The sequence below is a fragment of the Myzus persicae genome, unplaced genomic scaffold (genome assembly GCF_001856785.1).
Source record: "Myzus persicae strain clone G006 unplaced genomic scaffold, MPER_G0061.0, whole genome shotgun sequence".
NCBI classification, from domain to species: domain Eukaryota; kingdom Metazoa; phylum Arthropoda; class Insecta; order Hemiptera; family Aphididae; genus Myzus; species Myzus persicae.
In genome coordinates, this window is record NW_019102766.1 from 239141 (window position 1) to 261918 (window position 22778).

Below are 22778 nucleotides of genomic sequence, written 5' to 3' on the forward strand. Positions count from 1 at the left end.
AAGTATAGACAAAGCTGCAAGGGAGCCATGGCGAATCGACATTTTTTTTCGTAAGTTACCAAACCACGTCTTAATAGTTAATAGCATAATATGCATTATATTATAATGTATTATTATATAGTACTATATTATATGTATTATAGCTGCGCAATGTATGATCATATATTTCACATTTGAAGAACATTCAAATAAAACGAGAGTGAACAGTGAACGATTACAGATGTACACACCACAATGGCGTAATGGGCGTACGAGGACTATCATTCCGAGACTTTCCACAGTGGTTTGGGACATTCTGGACCTTTTAAATTCAGGGCAATACTTTAGGTAGTCCACTACATGGGAGTGCATACCTGTACGGTTATGTTCGTATACGCCCTATGCGTTATCTTGTAATATACGTATATACTATATAGTATATATGCGAACACGTCATTGGTATAATACATCTATGGAACGTGTATATATTCATAAGATTCACGCAGACATACCACATACAGATTCAGATACACACACCAAGCTACATGGTTGTATAAGGATTCATCCGTCACACATTTTTAAATTCATTTTTAAACAATTTGTCAAACGTAACGCCGCCATGTACAAGTCAGCTTGCTGCGAGAGTGCATTTATTAATGATCACTGCTACTGCCGCTGCTGCTGAGCTACCGTCACATATACGTATATTTTTTGGTACCGAATTCAAAGCGTATATAATAAATAAAAAAAGACCACGAAATCACGATCGCGCAAGAAAAAGTCTGACGAAGCATTGTGTGTACACATGCGCCATCTTCTGCTCGTATACAGAAAATGACCATTTTTTTCTTCTAAAAGTTGCCGGCATACAAAGCAACGCACACAATCGCTTATAAGTTATAACTCTGAACGTATTATTATTATTTACAGCTAGATGTATTATTATTATTATTATTATTAATATTATTAATATTATTATTACTTACATAATACACGTATACCTACATTTACGGTTTGTTATCATTTTTTAGACTTAGTCGGTTTTTAACAACCCATATATATATATATATATGTAGGTAGTAGGTACTAGGTAGTTACTAGCTCACGTGCTATGCATACTATACAGTATACATGTATGCGTATTATGTTGTACCTATGCCGCAAAAAGGACTCCATATACTACCCTTTTTCTCGTTAACCCAGTAAGCCAAACAGCGAAATAATAATTACACACATAGGTACACCGGACAACAGCCGTAATAATTATAATATATTATTATTATTGTAGCGCATTGTACCCTTTTCTTCGCGAACGCGCCATGAATGATTATACAAGGCCGTTGGACACACATGCAGCAGTCAGCTGTATATATTGTACACTTATAATGATATACGGAGTGTGCATTGTGCATTTCGACACACGATTAGGTGTATTTGGCCCACTGTGATGTATAATTAATAACTGGACATCGAGTGAGGACAGCGTGATGGTCGTTCACGTATAAATCTAAATAGCTGCAGCATCAGGTTTCGCAATTACACCATCGTATATATTATCATGTATTATGTACTAGCTGCTTATTCCTCGACTTCGATCGGGTTAAGACTAAGGTTAAAATTAAGTTTGTTGTATATCCAGTTGGAGTATAAATGATACAAATCCAATTAAAAAACTTTATAATTTCTCACATTTGGACCCATTTTTCACGCAAATGCACAACAAACTATAGGAACAGATTCAACGAAGCTTACAAGCCAAATATAAAGATTTTCCCAGATTGTTAAGATTTGGTCTTTATGTGTTAACATCAAAAATATGTCATAAAATTAATTAGTGTAATTGTATATTTCTAAGTATTACCTATATTGATTTTAAGATTTGTTTTTTTAAATATATCTTTTTATAAAAATTTGTTTGTTGCCATATTTCTACCAATTGTAATAGTAATATAATGCATAACCAATGGTAATTGGCAACCATTTAAAAAAAAAAAACAAGAAAATATTCGACTTTTGATTCTCGTGAGCCAAACTAAATTCATGATGTGCGAGTCACCCAATAAAATAAACTATAAAAGTATAAACACCCTCCGAGTCTCAAGAAGATTGACGTAATTTTTATTGAAAATGGTCCAGTACTTTATGCGTTTATAGAGTACAAACAAACATTCATTTTTAAATACATTAAGATATTACATCAATTTCTACGAAGATCTTGATTATAATAGTATATGCTACACTACAGATTACAAGGTGATTCACCAAGCATGCTCCCTCTTTTTTTCTTCTTCAATAATTCAGTTATTTAAAATCTGATTTTTGGAATTTTTAAATATGTTTAAAGATCATATTTTTGAATTCTTGAGATATCTGTTTTACTTAAGGAGTGTCCTGTGGGGATTCAAACTTTTATTTCTAAAATAAGAAACACCCTTTTCAATTGTAAATTATTCAGTGGATAATTTTTCTGAAAGATTTGAAGTTTCAGAATCAAAATTTGTACTAATAGTTTTTGAGCTATTTAACTTTGTGTTTTAAGGCTTATAAGATAATATGGGTGCTATGGTGTTTTGACAAATTGGGTTATTCATATTAATCTGTCAATATAAATAATTTGTAAAAATGACCCAAGTATAATAAATAGGTACTAGTTCTAATATTACATTTATTTTATATTTTTGTAAAACCAGTGTTAAAGTCTACGGTCCTTAGTACAAACATTTTAATAACTTCTCATTCAAAGTTTAAATTAGATGCATCAACATTTTCAGAAAAATTATCCACTAAACAATTTACTGTAAAAAAGAGGGTTTCTCGTTTGAAAACACAACTTTGTTCCACCACAAGGAGGACGAAAAATTGAAGAATTTGAAAACAGTTGCCTTTAATTATCAAAGGGGGTCTGGAATGAGCAGGCTTGATGAATCACAGCTGTGTATAGGTTAATATTTTTTTTAAATATTTGGACATTTATGTTTTAAATTTGAAAACGGCAAAGTATAACTATAAACAACAACAACAGCTACAATAATAATAACAATATAAATATAAATTATAAAAAAAAAACAAAAACAGGAATGCATTACATAAATCAGCAATGTTTAACAAACATTTATACTGATAGTGTACAAAAATGAAATAACATGTTTGCTGTTATTACACATTGTACGTTAATGTTCATAAACCACCTGTACAAATACCATCGCTATTTGGAGTACCTACATTTTTCTCATGTTTTTTCAAAATATCGAGTTAAAATTTTCGGTGTGTACTAGTTGCGGTCATAATCAAAAATTACATACTAGTTGCGGTCACCCCTCAAAAAGGTTACATACTAGTTGCGGTCATCCATCAAAAAGGTTACATACTAGTTGCGGTCATTCAAATAATAATAACTAAGTATACTAAATAATATAATAAAATATAGTTTATATGATAATTAAATATGAAATTAATATTTCGTTTATTTATTGAATTTAGAAAAATGTACTAATCAACATTTTCCTTCCCATTTATATCGAAAAGATAAAAGACTTAGGACTGTCTACACTATTATTTTTTGTGTAGTTATGGTTAAAAATGTTGATACCTACTTATGTTTATATTACGTGGTTAAACTTGTGTCAAAATATAGTATATAATAGTAAACTTGTGTCAAAATATAATGTTTAATAGTATAATAATAATAATTTTAAATTTTAAAATTTTGTAGGTATAAATTTAAAGGAAATAACTTTACAGATAAGTAGTGGTGTTCCCACATATATACACTGTGTGCATTATATACAACTATGATAAGCTATAACCGCAACTAAGATATTACCTAAATTGGTGTGACCGCAACTGTTATATCTGTTTATCTCAAAAATCGTCATGACCGCAACTAGTATGCAGCCATTTTCCAAATTTTAACCCTCATAAAATATGCCTTTGTATGCTTGAGATTCCTCATATTTAAGTAAATGTGTTATACCATGTTTAATTATTCAGATCTGACAACATAATTATTGACCGATTTCTAAGTCAAATATTTAAATTATGTATACAATTTTCGGGGTTTTATATGGTAAACAATAATATTTTATATTATTAATTACACACACATGCGATGCGTTACTCGAATAATATTAATAATAGACAGAATAAAAACTTCTGCAATGTTGAAGGATTGACATGTCTTGTCCTTTTAATTTTATAAGATATTTAAAATTATAATACTTTATATTTAGCTACATATTATTATAGGTCGGCTTTGGGTTCTATTTATATAATATATTGAAATTACGAAGAAATTTAAATAATTATATTGGCAGCTTTCTGAATTCGTATTTTTTTTAATCCTGAAAAAACTTGTAGTTACGGGACTGCTGTCTCCTAGACATTAATTGACGTTTATTTCTCTGTCAAAATGTTATTATTTTAAAATTAAATATGTATATTTAAAGATATGCTCTATATATTATAATTTAACCAAATAATTCTGATCAATGGATATATTTGTTTTTTAATAATCAAGAAAGTAAAATAAAAAAAAAACTGAAAGTTAAATTTTTATCCAAAAGTCTGTAAGATTTATAATTTCCTACACATAGGTATTTACATACAACTATTTAAATCATTTATAATGATTCCTATTTTTGTTGTATTCAATAACGTCAGTGATTTTCGGGGCGGAAATAAGGAAAATTGCATAAGAATGGCAAATAAATTAGACTGTAACAACATTTAAAAAAATTAACGAATTCGAATTTTATAAATAAGTAATCGTTTACGTATCATAAAAATAGTCGCACAAATCATAAATATTTTAACCGATATAGTCGATTTAAAACAGTGTAACTACGTTTTTTTTATAACATAATATTATTTAAGGGGGAAAAATGGTGTTTGAAATAGGTATAAAAGATGTATTACTCGATATTCCGCGCTTTTGACCCTAAACCAGAAATTTTAGTAGGTATACCTACTCCAAGTAATGCACAACCGTGCCGACAAGAAAATTTATATCGTTACCGATAGCATATAGTAGTTAGGTATATATATAATACAATATATGCTTTGATGTTATTTTATCTTTTGAATTACTGTCGTGGAGGAACACCGTAATTTATTCAAACCATACGATTTTATGATGTAAGTCGAGGTACAGCATATTATGTTATAATTTGTTTTCATGAAAGTACATATTTACTGGCGCATAATAACTCTTCGAATGAATAATTGAACGGGGCATTTATGAAGTACGGTATATATCATAATATTATGTAATATCGCCTTCCGTTATCGAACCCAACACATCCATTAGGTATCGTGTATATTATATATGTAGCCACCACGACATTATAATATTATAATATAATATGTACTCACGGTCCCGACAATTCAATTTTTCGTCGGATTTTTCTCGAAACGGAGTGTCTGTTCTCTGCAGTATATAGTCTCTTTTGCTGTATCGAAGGAACACATCATTATGCTAAAACTCATGTTGTTCGCGAATTCGCGATACGCATTTGCGAGGATATTATTATGTGGTCTCGGCCTAACTGTAAGAAATAGTGTGGCACAATATTATAACTCGTCAGCCCGCAGAAAAAGAAAGAAAACCGTGATTTTTTTTTCTATTAAAAGAACAACTCGTATGGTTTTGCTTCGAAAATTACAACCGATATCTTCCACACGACACAACAACGTATTTTTATTAGTCAGTTCCCGTGGTATAATAAAACATTTAGGTATAGACCATAGACCACAGATGGTATAAACACTATGAACCATAAACTAATACTTGTAGACAACAACACTGTGTATAACAATTACAGCATTACGAGTCGCGGCGGCGGCGTACAAACATTTCGCAGTGATGTAGTTTTGACGACAAAATACAGTGGTGTAGCCTGTCTTGACGAAAAAATACAATAATTTATTTAATATCTTACTTCCCCGCACTATACTATACATACTGAGTAAACGAGTACAAAAAACCCACTCTGGCTTCTATGCTTTTATGCTTTCCATATTACTAGACACGAAATGAGTGCATAGAAAAGGGCGACAAATAGAGGGAGTTTTTTTAATTACTCGATTACTAATTGTACCCACGTTGGTACGGTACCTTACGCACAGATATATTTTACTGTCCATAGCAAATTGACAGGTTGAGCAAGCGTACGATGTGTAAACTCCACCACAACTATTGTAAATATGCACGCTTGTCGTCCAAAACAGTTACCTCACTGCGGGATATTTTACCGCCGCCCGCCCGTAATGCCGTTGTTATACACATTATTATAAATGTCTTGTCTATTAGTGTCTATAACTTATACTTGGAAAACCTTTATTTCTTTCACTATAAGAAAAGTTTGTATGATTATGCTTCGAAAATTACAACCGATGTTCTCCGCCACAAGGTAATAAAGTATTATTATTATTATTATTATTATTTGTAGGAAAAGCATAGGTACTTAGCACTTCTGAAATCTTCATTTCGTCGAACAATAGTTAATAGTTATTAAAGCATGAATTTAAATATCCTAAAAACAAAAAATGCCTTTAACTATAACTTGATGCAATTAGAATATTACAGAACTTTGTAAAGTGTCCTTATAAATCCCCTAAAAATTGTTTCTAACATGATGTTAAAAAAATTATCAATCAAAAACCTATTCTCATTATTTAACTGTAAGTAATTTGGAGCTATCGCGATTGATGTGAATCGTAAAAAAACGACCTATGTATATAGGTACTCGTAGATAATCTGCGAGTGATGAAAATGTCGTTTGACAAACTGCTGTGCAGTCGCTACCGTTTTTTGTCTGGTACATATGTAATAAATAAAATATTATGATAATATATACCTATGTCTCTTTAGTGGAGTAGTTTAAGGCAAAGTTGTATCAAATTTTATTCATTTTTTCAAATGTATGAAAAATGACTCAGAAGTTTAAAAAAAATGATCTTAACACAACAAAAGTTAAAAATAATGTAAAATAAAAGTTTCATTTTTAAGTCGATCGACGTTAGTAATGAATTTCGAAGTTTTAAATCAATGCAGAAAAAAATGAGATTAGCATTTAATTCCACTCCCAAGAGAGCGTCACAAGCGCATTTGTTGTCTCCGTCTTACAAACGTACAATGGGGCAAATTTTACGTCCACAATAACACATCTTACTCAGTCATTTTAAAAATTAAAGCAATTTTATCTCATATAAAATTTAAAGACAAGAATATTATCTAAGGCATCTATAAGGATTTTATTGATGTTATTGTTTTTAAGTAAGTTATGATCATTTTAAAATTTATAAAAAATGTATAATTTAAAAGTGGTCATAACTTACTAAAAAATAATAATATCAACAAAATCTTTCTAGGCGTTTTAGATAATATTATCACCTTTAAATTTCATGAGAGGTAAATTCTCTTTAATAATAGAAATTACTGAGTAATGAGATGTATTATTGTGAACCTGAAATTTGCCTTGTTGTTATAATAGAATGGTGAAATCGGGTTACAGGTCACCCGCGCAGCTTGCCTATGGTCGAACCCGATTCGGATTCCTTTCTTCGTTATTACATCTCCGTCATATACCAGCCCAATTATGCGCCAGTACTCGCAAGCGTCCGTCCATACCCACGTGACGTATGTGGTATCGCTGGTATGTACGACGTACCTTTAAGGCCTTACCTATATACCACAGCATGTTATATTAGGTACCACCTAGCTATATGTCGGTGGCCGTTTATAATGTGAGTTGCCGACGTCGACTTTTCTGTCTCCCCCACTCCCTTTTGATTAATTACTCCAGTTGTATATGTGAGCATGAACCGTTGAGTTCTTTGTCTTCTAAACGGTCAGTATACCTGTGTACTGGATAGGTGTCACTGTCATTATATTAAATTGACACTATTTATATTTTATATGATGGTATATTTTTCTTCGCATTTCTCTCACATATATATTTGTCTAATCTGTCACTTAAATAATAATACGGTGTAACTTGTACGTCATATTGCATAAACAGTTTTACTCAGATAGTCCCGAGAATAAGTCAGCAGTATTGAGGTATACATAAATAAAGAACAACCTGTGCATATAATATATAATATAAGTATAGCTGATGGCTGCCGAAAACTCTTAAAACGTAAATGCAATATCAATAACATATAGATTATAGTTATTTATGTTAGTACAATTTAACATTTGGGTGCGTGTAAGTGTGTGAAAGTAATTCATAATCAAGTCTGTTGCACCTGTGGTTCTAAAATTTGGTACATAGGTAATTCTACTATACTCGAGAATGTACACATCTTAAACCAAATGTTTGATGTTTAATTTGATATCTGTGAAATATTCAGGGGATGTAGGATTGTTAAGCGTAAGAAAAAAAAGATGGTTAGGGATAGTTTATGAAAATGATGAATGGATAGAAGTAGCAAAGTTATAAGAATTACAAAAACCAGTAGGAACATTTTGCTGTAGATTTTCTAAATACTAGTTAGGTTGAAGTATGGAGGGTGATTGATTTTCAGTTTTTAATCTTGATTTGAAAATGTATCTATCCTTTTCGTGCATAAGAAAATACTGACTTTTTTGATCATATTGTATTGTATATAAATTGAATTACAAATTAATATTATGTACATTTAGCTATATGCCATTAGGAAAAGTTGAATCGAAATGCATTTTAATGATAATAAATTAATAACCACAGTAAAAAGTGTAAAATGTATTAATTGTTTGTATATACTCACACGCGATGCACTTGGGATTTTGATTTTTTTCTTTGTTGTTTGGCTTAGTAGCATGACGGCAGGAATGAGTTTCCACTTTGACTGCAGCCTAGAAATAACAATTTTTATGAATTTTTAGTATTTAATAGTATGGTAATACACTCATTGATTGCTTTTTGATTAGAAAATAATATGTAAGTAACAAATAAGGGGGATTATAATAATAGTACTTATGCCTATTTTACAGAAAATAAATTATAATTTATTTGCATTTTGAACGTACTTTAGTTCTGTTCATTATTTGTTACAATAAGCATATATGCTGAAATAATTTTGGTCATACGATGGCGTGGAAAAAATGTAACCTTGCAGCGGACACTTAAGAGGATAATATTTCAGAGCAATATTTGTTTTCTCTCTCAGGTCCAATTGTAAAATAAATAAGACGCATTCACCATTCACTTACAACTTTTTTATTTTTTATTTTCGAGTGATCTTAGAGTAAAACCTTTAACAGAAAAAAATTGTTTATAGTAGACGTGCCTATCTGTTCTATATCTTTATTATTATTTATATTCAAATTTCAACAGACAGATAGATAATATTTTATCATACCCTCAAAAATATTATCATTTATAATTTTTGCTATAGGTGATTTTACTCAAGAATTACTAAAAAAAAACAATTTTGTGTGAATGTGTTTTATCTCTTGCGCCGTGAGCTAGAGAGAAAACAAACAGTGCTATTACATAATCCCCTTAATAGTTTTTTTTGTCGGTAGTTGAGATCGAAGTGTAAAAGCGAAGAAGTACGAGTAAGAGACTACATCATATATTTTTTTTAGTATTACTGATAACTTAGAACTTATATATTCGTATATATTACATTTTAAGTCATGCATATTTTCTGCTGTAGGTAAAAATCATTTTTAATAAGGAGCAAAAATTACTATACAACAAATAAAACCACGAGTTATAAAATATTTTCTCAATTATTATCACAAACAAATTGTTAATATTTATTTATATAACTTAATTTTTTCAAGATTTGTTGTTTAGTTGTCAATTGTACAGCTTATACAGCTTAGAGAATCTATACTGGAATAATTCTCAGTATACAGTTTTTATAAATTCCTAAAATTACTAAATATTTCCTGTTTTACTATTTTCAAATATTACTTTATTATTCTGTAAATCAAGTCTCGAAAATTCACTTTAAAAGAGAAAAATAATACGAGTGAGAAAAATAAAAACAAAATAATTCAATATACAGCGCCAGCATTTCACATAAAACAATAAATACATTCTCATTTAAAGAATGTACATAATTTTTTTTTTTTACTTTAATATTCATCGTTTCAAACTAAATTGTTTTTAAAACTGCAATTACGTAAAATTGCATTTTTCTACTTTTTAATAAAAAGTAAATGCAATATAAATCATTTTAACATTGATTGAAATTAGAATTTTTAGATAGAACGATTTCCCGAACTTTTTTGAAACTCTATATTATAACCTACCCAGATTCTGAAAAAATAGGCATGATTGTATTACAACAATGTAAAATTATGCCTTTTAATCTGTTATAAAAAAATCCAATTCATTAAAACTCGAGAATTGTGTTGTTAAGTGAATTAAGTTTATTTAAGTATATATGTTATTATATTATTATGTTAAACAGTATTTTAAAAGTAATAATAATTCTTTTTTTCACATTCCGTGTTAAATCAATAAAATATCCCAATCAAATTTAATATTTTTGTTGAGTCAACTCAAAAATTGTAGTCTATGTGACTATGTCTGAGGTGAGAGTTAATAAATTTTAATTGTATATTATTATTTAAAAATACAACCGTCTATTTACGAGTATATACTATATTACTATATACACAGTGCGAAGTTCGTTGGAAATTAATACTCGAAATCTAATACTTCGAAATTGATGCTAAATTCTATGTCACGTACTTTCCGTATGGCCTAACAGTGTCCATGATTATATCTTGTGGTTATCTGACTTAAGTTCAAAAGTTCAAAATATTTCAAAAGCTTGGGTAAAAAAGGATTCAAGTTCGATCTCGAACAGTTAAAAAAAATGAAGTTTGAATTCGACTTTAAGTTAGTAAAAAATTGAAGTTTGACCCAACCCTAATAAATTTGCACCGAAACTAAGGTGGGATAAACTATTTTTGCTCCTTTAAATTATTGGTAATTTACATACAGGTAGTGATAATAAATAATCGTTTGAACCGCGAATAGAAATTATTTACAGTTGGATTACTATGCATGTATGGTAAAATAATAAATTGTACCTATATACCTATATTATAGACAATACAAGATGTAACAGAATGATTTGACAAATGAAATACATTTTGTTAAATCAATAATTAAAAAAAAATTTTTTATAATATATTTTGATTTATAGACGTTTATTGCACTACAAAAATAAAATATACTTGTTCATGTTTATTTATTTATTTTAATAATACCGGAACCAATTTTTTTTGGGAAAATTCAAAATAACAATTTTGTAGTAAAATGTTGATGGTAAAAACGGTCAGTTAAGTCCAATAGTTCGTTTTTCGTAATTTTTTATAGTATAATTATTTTTCTAAATAAGTTAATTTGAAACTTAATAACTTTTTTCAAAATATTCTTCTTGAGAATTTTTAGACATATGTATATCTTATGCTATTTATTATCTATATATAATTTTCATGATATTTTTCACTTGTTTAACAAGTACCAATTTATAATTTTTCATTTTTCAGGTACTTCGGTATAGTACATTTGTGATCGGGCCGTAGTTAAAAACTGAAAAATATTAATTTAAACGCGTTTTACATTTAGAGTTCGAATCATCATTTATGACTCAAAGAAAAATAATTGTTTATTGTATTTATAGTTAATTACGTTTTTAAGTTATTTCTGTTATACACCCTATTTATGTATACATATAATATGGGTATATAACTATTAGGAGTAATTTAGGACACAACCATTCGAGGGAAAATAACATATTGAAAGGCAAACGGTGTAAAGGTTGGCAAGTAGAAGACGACTTATACGTTACGTGAGTAGAAAGTGTAGGGATGACTAACGAGAAAGATGCGGCCATGTTTATTATGGCTTAATGAAGTACTTGTTGGCATGTAAAAAGTTTCATTGGCTTTTTACTTTGTTCGTACTTATGTGTGTTTGTCGTGATTCTACTCTACATGTTTCTCACGGGTCGCGTTTTATTTTCTCAATATAATTCACTCCCAGTTAGTTTATTTATTGTTATTATATATATTTTTTTCATTTGATAATTACATTTCGATATTTGTGTGTAAATTTCTTCAGTGAACTACTAAAACATCATTAAATACGAAACATTACACGTCAATAAAATGATTGAGCAATATAACTGCGTTTAATCTCAATTCAAAAAAACTATATTACATAATATGCATTACAGTTTCCGACGTGTGTTTAGCTGAATTCGTAAAGCAACACCGTATCAGTAATACTATTCATTTATTTAAATACCTACATATCTATTATTATTTAGGTAACACGATAAACTGTTAACATCATTGAGTTCTCTTGGAAAACATTTAGTTTAACAGAATATATTATATTTATTTATTTACAAGCCACAAATAAAATATAAAAATTGGTATAAATAATAATGCGATGTAAATAATGCACTCGATTGACGGTTATAGACGTTGAGTATAGCCGATAGCCGTTCAACACATTAAGATATCGTGATCATTTTTCTGGGAGTAATAATCAAAAAATTTTTATTTTAAGAGTTTTTACTTTCAGGCATTTTTTAAAAATCAAAACTCAACCCACGAGAAATATTGACCATTGAGGGTTGTGTGTATATTTTATCATAGCCACCGGTGGTATACGAGTCCTGCAAACGCGTCCTTGAAAAATCAATTTTGGAGGAGAATATAATATAATGTGGAGACGAAAAAAAAATCACTTCGCTTTGTCACCGCAATAAACGTTTTCATTTTACCCTCAGGAAGAGTTGAGTTCATTACACTATTCGATAGAGTGGCCGTCGAGTGATGATAATCGTTGGATTTTCTCTCCCCCCCTTTTTTGCTTTATATATATGTACATATAATTTTATTGCCGAAGAATTGTCTAATGTCCCCGAGCACCTGTAAGCGGACTAAAGATTATTACATTTCGGGAAACTGTTCGAGACTAAAGCACTTTCTAAACTAGGCACCTCGTATATAGCTAGGGTCCTATTAATATCTCTTTCTGGCATTTTCAAAGTTAACATTGCCATAAAAGTTGTCTTTTTTTCTCTGTACAAGTACTTTGACAAAGTAACAGTGATTTTTTTCACAAGTACTTTTGGATACTAATGGCACCATTATTTTAAGCGATATCGTTTTACCACAAAACTGTAAAGAAAAAAAACTTTAATTTACTCAAAAACTGAAGAAACTTAAATACACATGCCTTTCTTTTAGTCCTTTAATAATGCAAACTAAACTAAACCTTTAGCTTACTAAACTTAACTCCTATGGCTGTGATGGATTATTGGGATTTCGAAACTGTAAAAGAATGATAATGACTAGATTATGTACTTAAATTATGCTCGGGTTTTGTATTGTTCAAGACATTAAGTGCGATTTTGATTTAAATTAAATAAATAAAAATATTATTCATGACATAGAAAAAATTCGGGCTTATATTATAGAAAAATTGTATTGTGTCATTTTTCCAGTTATTATTTATAGAAACTGATTTAAATCTATCCTCTAAAGCTTTATGCATGTTATAATTATAATATAATTAAAAGTAAAATATACAAAGAATAATTTGTATTTAGTTTTCCTATATCTTAGGACATTTTAACAGACCAAAAAATATATAGATAATAGAAGCATGTCTATAATGTATTTTGTAAAAACTTTTTTACAAATTCTCAAAACATATATTTAGTCTTTCTAACCACTCTTTCTTTTATTATTGTGAGATGGTTGTATTATATACTTTTTTCTATATATATATATATTTCAATATATAAGTTTCTTTTATTTTCAAAGTTGTTCAATGCTGGAAATGGACATTTTTTAAAAGTTATTTTTTCTTCCAACGATATAAGATTAGTTTTAGATTTCTAGTAGAGCGATAAAGTTATTGTATTGGTGATGACGTGTAATTTTTTGTGGAATACTTTTAAAAAAAACGTAACGCTGAGGATTTTATTATATTCGTTTCATGTTTAAGTAGTATCAGAAAAAAATGTATTCAGTCAGGTTAGGTATGAAAAAATGAAACTGAGTACTTTTAAAACATAATATAAGTAATAATAGCTATTAATAGGTAGTTCTATCTATTACAATTATACTAAAGAGAACATTATCAAAGAGTATTAATTCATCTCGGGTATGTATAATCTTTAATCCTAATTTTTTTATTAACCAAATAGAGTTTTTTTCAGTAAATTCATTATTTAATTGATTAATTTTCTCTACGAATTAGAAATTATGTACAATTACCGTCTCGGACAGACCTGTCCAACATGTTGATGTATATATATATATATAAATGTTACAAAATATAATATAAATTGATGTCTGAGGTTTCCAAACATCGTAGCTTGAAATAATATTTTAGATAGGTATATTGATTAATTGCATTTACTAAAGTAGAAGGTATTGTGTAATATGTACATTGTGAAATGTGCATATTGTCAGAGTTGAACAAACTGAATACACATTATCCTATTAAGAAATAAGAATAAAATTATGTAAACAAAACTTTTGACATGTGTCAGGCCATTATCTATCTCCAAGTTATTTTAATTTACAGCACAAACTTATCGCGTCTAGGTTTAACTTTTTATCAAAAGGTAAACAAATATGTAATCTTAGCATGTCATATTATAGCATTAAAAACAAAAATAAATAATTTATTATTATTTGTGTGACATCCTACACAATTTAACGATTATAAGCAGCGCTAATAACTATATTTATAATAGTAATAATTGTAATAAATTAGTTTGGAATTTATCACCATAATGAAGTGGATATAAATTTAGTGGTACGTCCAAGTTAAATTAAATTCAGGAATATTCTAAGGATACATACATCATTATGATTTTGATATTGAAGTATAAAACTTATTTAGGAATCAAATTCAATTTTTTTAATTTGTTCTTAAACTTTATAGCCCCCCCCCCCCAGCTTAGCTTATCCTCAAAATTAAAAATATTAAAAATTAAATAAGTACTATAAGTATGCATTAAAAGTTATGGGTCGAAAACAGCTATAGAGCTTTAAATTTAATACAATATTCTCATGGTTAATTGGTTACTTCATAATATAAGATATTACTTTCGGTCAAACTATATTTTATAATATATTAACTACCTATTACTGATGAATAATAAACGAAAATAATTTTTGAATAATTTTGACGTCTTAAGCACATATATTATGATTTATGATTGAATATTTTTTACATTAAGTAAATAGTTTTAAGATCTTAATTAGATGTGTTTGTTTAGCGATCGTTGATTTTGATCCTATTAAATTAGACTTTGAATTTTGAAAATAAACTATTTGGACACTTGTTGTCAATAGCGCCTTGTTGTCAATAACGCCCTAGATAAATGAAAAAGCCGACAAAAAGTGAATATTTATTGCTTTTGATTATCATCTTTAAACCCAAAATAAAAGACACGCTAAAAAATATAATAAAATTGTACAAAAAAGACTACCAATAAAACTAATTTTGACACATTCTTCGTCTAGTGCAGAATATTACATTTTTTTATTCTTACCCAACCACGTAGGTCTCATTAAATTCCAAACAGTCTAGGCATCCGAAATCACGCTTGTACATGTGAAAATATGTATAAATAAGAACTGTTTAGATCGGCCTCGGTACGCTGTCTTATAGTTGTTGCTATTATTACATTTCTATATAGTAAATATATTCTGTCGAGTTGTCGTTGCTCGTGCTGCAGCAGTGACTAAATTTACATGGTAATTGTAGGCAAGTATAATTTTATTATGGTCTCAGGCCGAGTTAAAGTCAAATCGGTTTAAATATATATTTATTATGCATCGTACGCGCGACTTAAATCGAGTTGTTACAAGTCATCCGTGGCCGAAATACTCATCGCTAATTCGAACGTTCAACTAGTTAGTGCGTGGTTTATGGTCCTGCATGACTGCCGAGCATCTACCCTCCACCACCATCGTTACGTCGTTTGATAAATCGAATTAAATTGTACGTATCCACCAATCCACCTATCTACCTACCCACCTAACTATCTTCCAACCTATATCTACCCACCCATTTACCCATCTATCTACCTACCTGTCTACCCACCCATCTACACCTCTACCTATATTTTTAACACTATGCGTTCATCTATATCAGCATGGAAGCTTACCTCTTGTACAGCGTGCGCCTACGCTGCCGCTGAATCGTCATAATAGTATATTAGTATATAATATTATAAACATACTGAACTATAATATGCTCTTTGAACACACATCGTGAGCATGTCCCACAAACGGTCGTGAACGATATATTATTTCACTTTGCCATACCCACACATACCCACACGTGCTGTACCGTAAAGTGACATGTGTACCGCGATGGGTGAAGAGGAACGTGGATTTCCAGAGCGTTTCTCTACACGTGCCCGCATATTCCGCACTTCTGACTACCCGATCGCAGCAATCGCCTACGCATTTCGTGAAAACTGTCGTTCAAACATTTAGCGGCGAGTTGTTCGTACGAATTCACACGTGTATAGTAGTTTTCCACTGATAAAATAAAAATCGAGCTCAGACACCTCCCGTTTAGACTTACGGTTTATTATTATTATTGTATAACATACCCTTATCCTTCATTTATCAGAAACGATTAGAAACTTACAATAATGTAGTAACTTGTAATATAAACCTTATCGCATATACACGCACGCACACGTAATATATTAATGTTATGTTAAAAATATATTCTTTTCACAGACGATGACGGCGTGTATATTACTTCTATGACAAATTAACAACCTATTTATTTATCATATGGTATATACATTATGGTATACTGACTGCACGAGATTCTTTCTTTTAGCAGTTGGCGCCGTCGTCTGATATTTTTTTTCGGCATCAACATAATATATTATTAAAGCATGGTTTTATCTTTCCGACAAGGGATGAATGTTTTGGTTGTATAATGATGTGTGCTTATTTATTTATTTTGTTTTTGGGGCCTGTCATTGTCTTCCGGAGCCCTAAAAATCTTCAAATTTGAGAGTAACTTTTGATGGAAAATTGAACCTATAGCTGGTACTTTGTGAGGTCAATATAATAGAAAAAATAGATATTTTACGGTATTATAGTTTTTGGCGAAATGTATTGTGTTTTTTGCTATTACAGGTATACGCCATTGTCTCTAAATATTTTGAATATTTAGGAGCTACGTGTTTATAGATATTTATATATTTCGACATTCTTAGTTTTCCTTTTTATTAGAGAGATATTTTTACTTTAATTTTGTTGTAATTAAAAAAAAATTTAGGTTGTAGAAACTTGAAACATTTTATTGCAATTTCATTGTCTATGTATATTTAATTTTCAATTCATGTATAATAATATTCTAAGTTCTTTAAAGTTATCTGAACATTTCAAATACGTTTTTTTCTAAACTATGATTACTGCTTTTGTCTATTAAGCTTGAAATTGTAATATATGGTTTCTCATAGGTTTTGCTAATGGAAATTAAGAAAAACAGGGAAAAAAATTTTTTTGCATTTGAACTTAAAATTTTGACGATAAATATTTTGACTTAGTTCGAGCTTTTTTAAATCACTAGCCAATTGACTCAACCATATGGTATTCTAAACTTCTAAGTCAATAAGATAAATAATATAAGTATTATGATACATAATATTATTATAATTACTAATATAATACATGCGATGCTTTTAGATAAAATTAGTTTGATGGTGGGTATAATATAAGGTATAGGTAATACATTTCTATAGAAGAATAAATACATTTTAAAATATCCTTAGAAATAGAAGCTGAAATGCTGTTATCATTAAAAATACGATGTCGTATGAACGGATAATCATTAAATTTGAATTTGTAACAGATGAGTTACAGTGATTCGCTCAATGAAGAGGACACTCTAAACATACTATACATCGAAGAAAAGTCTCCAACTTTTCTTTGTGTCTATCATTACGTTTTGGAGCGACAAAAAAAGTTAAACACAGAACAGTGTCTTAAAATTGTATTTTCTTGATACCTACATCAACGATTGAATAACGACCACACGGCGTGTTGTATAGGCAATTTAGCTACACCAGTGTTGTGGGATCAATTCTCCGGAATCCCGTGTTATTATTATACCTTTAATATTACTCTGTAATTATGTTATATTTTTCTCGATCACCAAAAATATTGAGGGATAATATTTAAAATGTTCACTCGAGCTACTCCGCACTATACCACATCACTGCTTCTCCCCACAAAAAAAAAAGGAATTCAATCTGTACTCCTTGTGTTGTGCACGGTTTCATATTATTATTTTGTATTATTATTTATTAGAGAGTGTTAGAAAATACCGATTATTGTTTATAATATTAACACTGTTATCTGGTCATGTCGACATGTCTGTTAATTTGATTTTTCAAATTATTTTCTCGCGCGTTACGCATTTTCAATTATAATATAAACAATAAATTTATCATCAATGGATTTGATGTCATCGTCGCTATTATATAACATTTATGCACACACTGTATATATACCTATCTATTGTTCGGAATTAAATTCCTGCACAGTCAGAACATAGAAAAAATATATTTTTTTTAATGGCTTTATACATTCTTTTTGTAGTCAATTAATAATTAATGCTGATTGATTGCTTCGAGTAATGTAAACAATACGTTTAATTGGGACCGAAAAATATAAATATCGGCAATGCTCGCAGATTTTCTATACATAGTGATTAAACAGCAATATTGATCCGTTATTAAAAGAAGGAAAGTGTATATTATGTACTAAAAATAAATATCTGTGATTAATAACGTTGAACCATTTAAAATTATAAATATTTATTTCTTAACGATACTAATTATTATTCGATTAAACTTTTTTCAATCATATCGTAATTTCTCATGGTCGTATTTTCTGATTTATGAGAGTGGTTAAATTAATATATATTATAATATACTAGCGTTTCCTCGAGGATTTGTTGATTTTTTTATATTTATAAAAAATGTATACCTATACTTATGCCATATGTATATGTATTATGTTAGTAATGTAATATGTAAACATTGACAACTCGCTATAAATAAACAAAAAAAAATATTCATTTTTTGTAAGCCAAATTTTAATGTGAGCTACTCTATAGCAACCTCTATAGGGGTTGAAAAATAAGCTATAAATACCCTCTAAGTCTCAAGGAATCAATTGATATTTAATTTTTATTGGAAATAGAACAGTGTTTTTGAGTTTATTACTTATACAGACTGATATATACCAATATTTATTTTTATGTGTATAGAAGATATTATATTATTTATTTACTTTGATTTTCAACGCCCAAAAGCGGTTATTAGTGCAGTTATTGTGTATATTAATATTAATTATTTAAATAGGAAAAAAGGATATGAATTATATAATATAAACTATAATTATACATTCTTACAAATATTATTAAGTAATTAAAGTTATTAATTATAAGCTCTAAAGATTTCACTTCTGTTGTGATGAGTGGGTAATAGAAATGTTTACTCACGTTAATACAATATTGCGGTGGACGCGATTGTAGATTAAGTAGGTAGCCGGAAACCCACTTAGATAGTTTTTATATAAGGTATATTGTTCCCTGCATATTATAATAATATTACCTGTTTAATATTATTATTTGTATGATAAAATGATTGTTGATAGTATAAGACACTGAATACATTAGTATAAAATATAACTATCGAGATAGAATGTAGGTACAACTTAACGTATTGTGGGTAGAGTAAAAACTCTGTTTGAATATATATATAAATATACATCGAGATGAGCTCTGGGACTTTCCAAAATTAATTCGCTCCAGTCAAACTCAGAAGTTATACTATTAATAAATTCGTTCGCACGTGTGCAGTAGGTACTTACATAAGATATACTTACCACGTATTTGATATTCAGATGCCGCTTATAAGACTCGCATCTTATTCATTCAGGCTTATTAAGTTCGCTCAACTATTAATCATTTCATATAATTGAATGTCAACTTCCAGTCGATTGTATACCGTGGTATTAAAAAAAATTGTCTCGACTTCATGTATTTTAATATGAGACGATAATTGAATGTTGCTAGAATAATATATTTAATAAAACGTATTAACAAGTAGCGGAAAATTAATAGTAATACGTTTTACTAGCACTCATCCGATCGAATCAGCATCAATTTATTTTTCATTTTAAGTACGTATTTGTTTATTGATCAAGAAATGTAAGAATATATTAATTAATTTCTATAAAATGCTGAGAAACCGTTAGAATTTTACAGTTAATTGCTGTAAGTGAATTATGAATTATTCTCGTTAATTGACATTGAAATTCAACCGATTTCAATATCGTCTTCTCAAGATATACTAAAGATTTCAATTTTTTTAAATTTTGAAGCATTTTTTGGTGTATAAATCATGGTAAATGAGTAATAGTTATGTATATTACAGTAAAAACTGCACTTGGCTACAAATGACTTTTCGATAAATTAACATAGCAAACGCTTCGTATGGTATGATTTATTATTGTATATTATGACACCTCCCTTAAAACAAATTGCCAAATACGCCACCGATAATGACTCGGACATTAATTGAGCCTATAATTTGGTCATGTGTACGTTTACTGTGCCGTGCCTTTAATACGTATTTTTTTATCGTAATATTTCGTTTTAACGGCGTCGAGTCTCATTCGGCGTCTAAGCGGATTACATATACGTCGTATAATAATATACAATAATTCGCGTCGCCCTGCGTTATTAATAGTGCCCACATATTATTGTATGATATTATTATCTGGACGCGGAACGATTAATATTGTTGTTTTTTTTATTTAAATTGTTTTTATTATTATTATTATTATTATTATTATTCTCGACGTTATTCGCTGAATTCCCAGCGTGGCGTGCGGTTGGTCGGGGAAAGCGCGGGGTTCAGCCAGGGATCACCCCGGGGGTATAATGCGAGAGCGTTTTAACCACCACCGACTCCGACATGGACAATAAGGTCGAGTAGGCGGCGTGGAGGCTGAACACACACACACACACACACACACACACACGGTGTAATATGGGTGGACGACGTTATACGCGGTTTAGCCGTCACCGTTATGCCGGTCGGCCGACATTGTTAAACGCGAAACGCGAGTGATAAATGAAGGCTGTCGTCGCCGCGGCTGTGAACCGACAAGCGTATTATTATACATTAATATTATTATTATTATTATTATTATTATTATTGTTATTATTAGTATTATTATTATTATTATTATTATTATTATTATTATTATAATTCGCGTGTATAGCGCACTTGAGTAAAACAATACGCGGCAGCACACGCTCGGAGAGATTGTGGCGAAGAGCAGATTGAATTCGGTACCAAAAAAATAACAATAATAAGCACAGAGTGCTCAGAGAAAAGCGGACTCTCGAGAATTTTCAGCACAGGCTGCTTAAACTGGTAGCCACCAGACACCGCTAAAATCGTAACGAGTAGTCAACAGCGGCGCACAAAGGAATATTATATGATAATAATATAAGATAACTTATACTGCAGTGTGATTTGTCAAGTATTCCCACACTATTTTTTTCTTTAATCGTGCAGTTATTAAAAATATTATTTATTAGGCGTTTTTGAGTACTTATTACTTAAAAATCATATATATTTATTATTTATTGAATTCCTGATGTTTTTTGTTCTATTTACCATGGTGAAACAAACATTTGTTTTCAATATTAGGAACTACCATTTTGCATCTTTTTTTTGAGAATTTTGATTTATCTACATCAAAATTCAAGCGAGTAGCTTCCAGTTATTAAGCATTATGTACTAATGACAATATCATAGGTTTGGAAGATATAAGAGTTGTGATGACTTGAACATAATAGTAATTAATATCAATTTATCAACTTTTTATATAATTTGGAAAAATTGTCAGAGTTTAATAATTACTAGATTCAATATTATACAGTATAGTACATTTTATTTTTTTAAGATAATTTTTACAGGCTATTATCCTTGGTATATATATTTTAGTAACTAAGAAACTACTCGTTCGAATTATGATTCAGATACATCAACATTAAAAAAAATTATCAGTTGAATAATTTAAAGTAAAAAAGGGTTTTTCTCGTTTGAAAAACAGAAGTTTGTACCTCTACACAACATTCGACTGTTTTCGATTAGATAAAACAATAGGGGTCAAAATTTGTTACATTTGCTTACATATAATATAATATATTATGTACCGCACTTAAGCACTCCAAGTACAAATTTAGGGTCTTATTTTATTTATTGAAATGTATAGCAAGTTCTTAAAAGTTGTTTACATTTTTTTTACAAATATATATTCATTAAACGGGTGGTTGGCTAAATTGTATACAGTGTTGTGGGTTTTACATATAGTTTTGTAATTGATTGTTACTCTTCAGGAATTAAGAACTAATGTGCAAACTGCAGGGCACCGATTTTTGGAATTATAGGTTTACTGACGAGTCCAAATTGTTTTTATTTTATTTAACAACAGTTAGGACACCACTGTGAGCTTCAAAAAAGTTTTTTTTTTGCAATGTACCGATGGACAATTGTTTTTATTTTTAAAAATAGCTTAACTATGTAATACTATTAATTAATTTCATTTAGTAAACCATGTTGTAGGCATTCGTTCAATTTTATTTTTATTTATTCACAATGTTTTCACACTTTCTAGCAAAGTTTGACTTTGCACGCGATCAGATACATTTTTGTTGCTTGTTGATTAAATCGGGTCATATTACTATACGTAATTCTAT

General features: G+C 29.4%; 1 protein-coding gene across 1 annotated transcript in view; it reads right to left on the minus strand.

Moving 5' to 3' along the window:
* LOC111033092 (receptor-type tyrosine-protein phosphatase kappa) overlaps positions 1-22778 on the minus strand; it is a 96491-nt gene that overhangs the window by 50483 nt on the left and 23230 nt on the right. The window contains exon 4 of the mRNA XM_022313689.1: positions 8728-8815. Coding sequence (XP_022169381.1) covers positions 8728-8815 — 88 coding nt within the window. The remainder of the gene's footprint in view (positions 1-8727; positions 8816-22778) is intronic.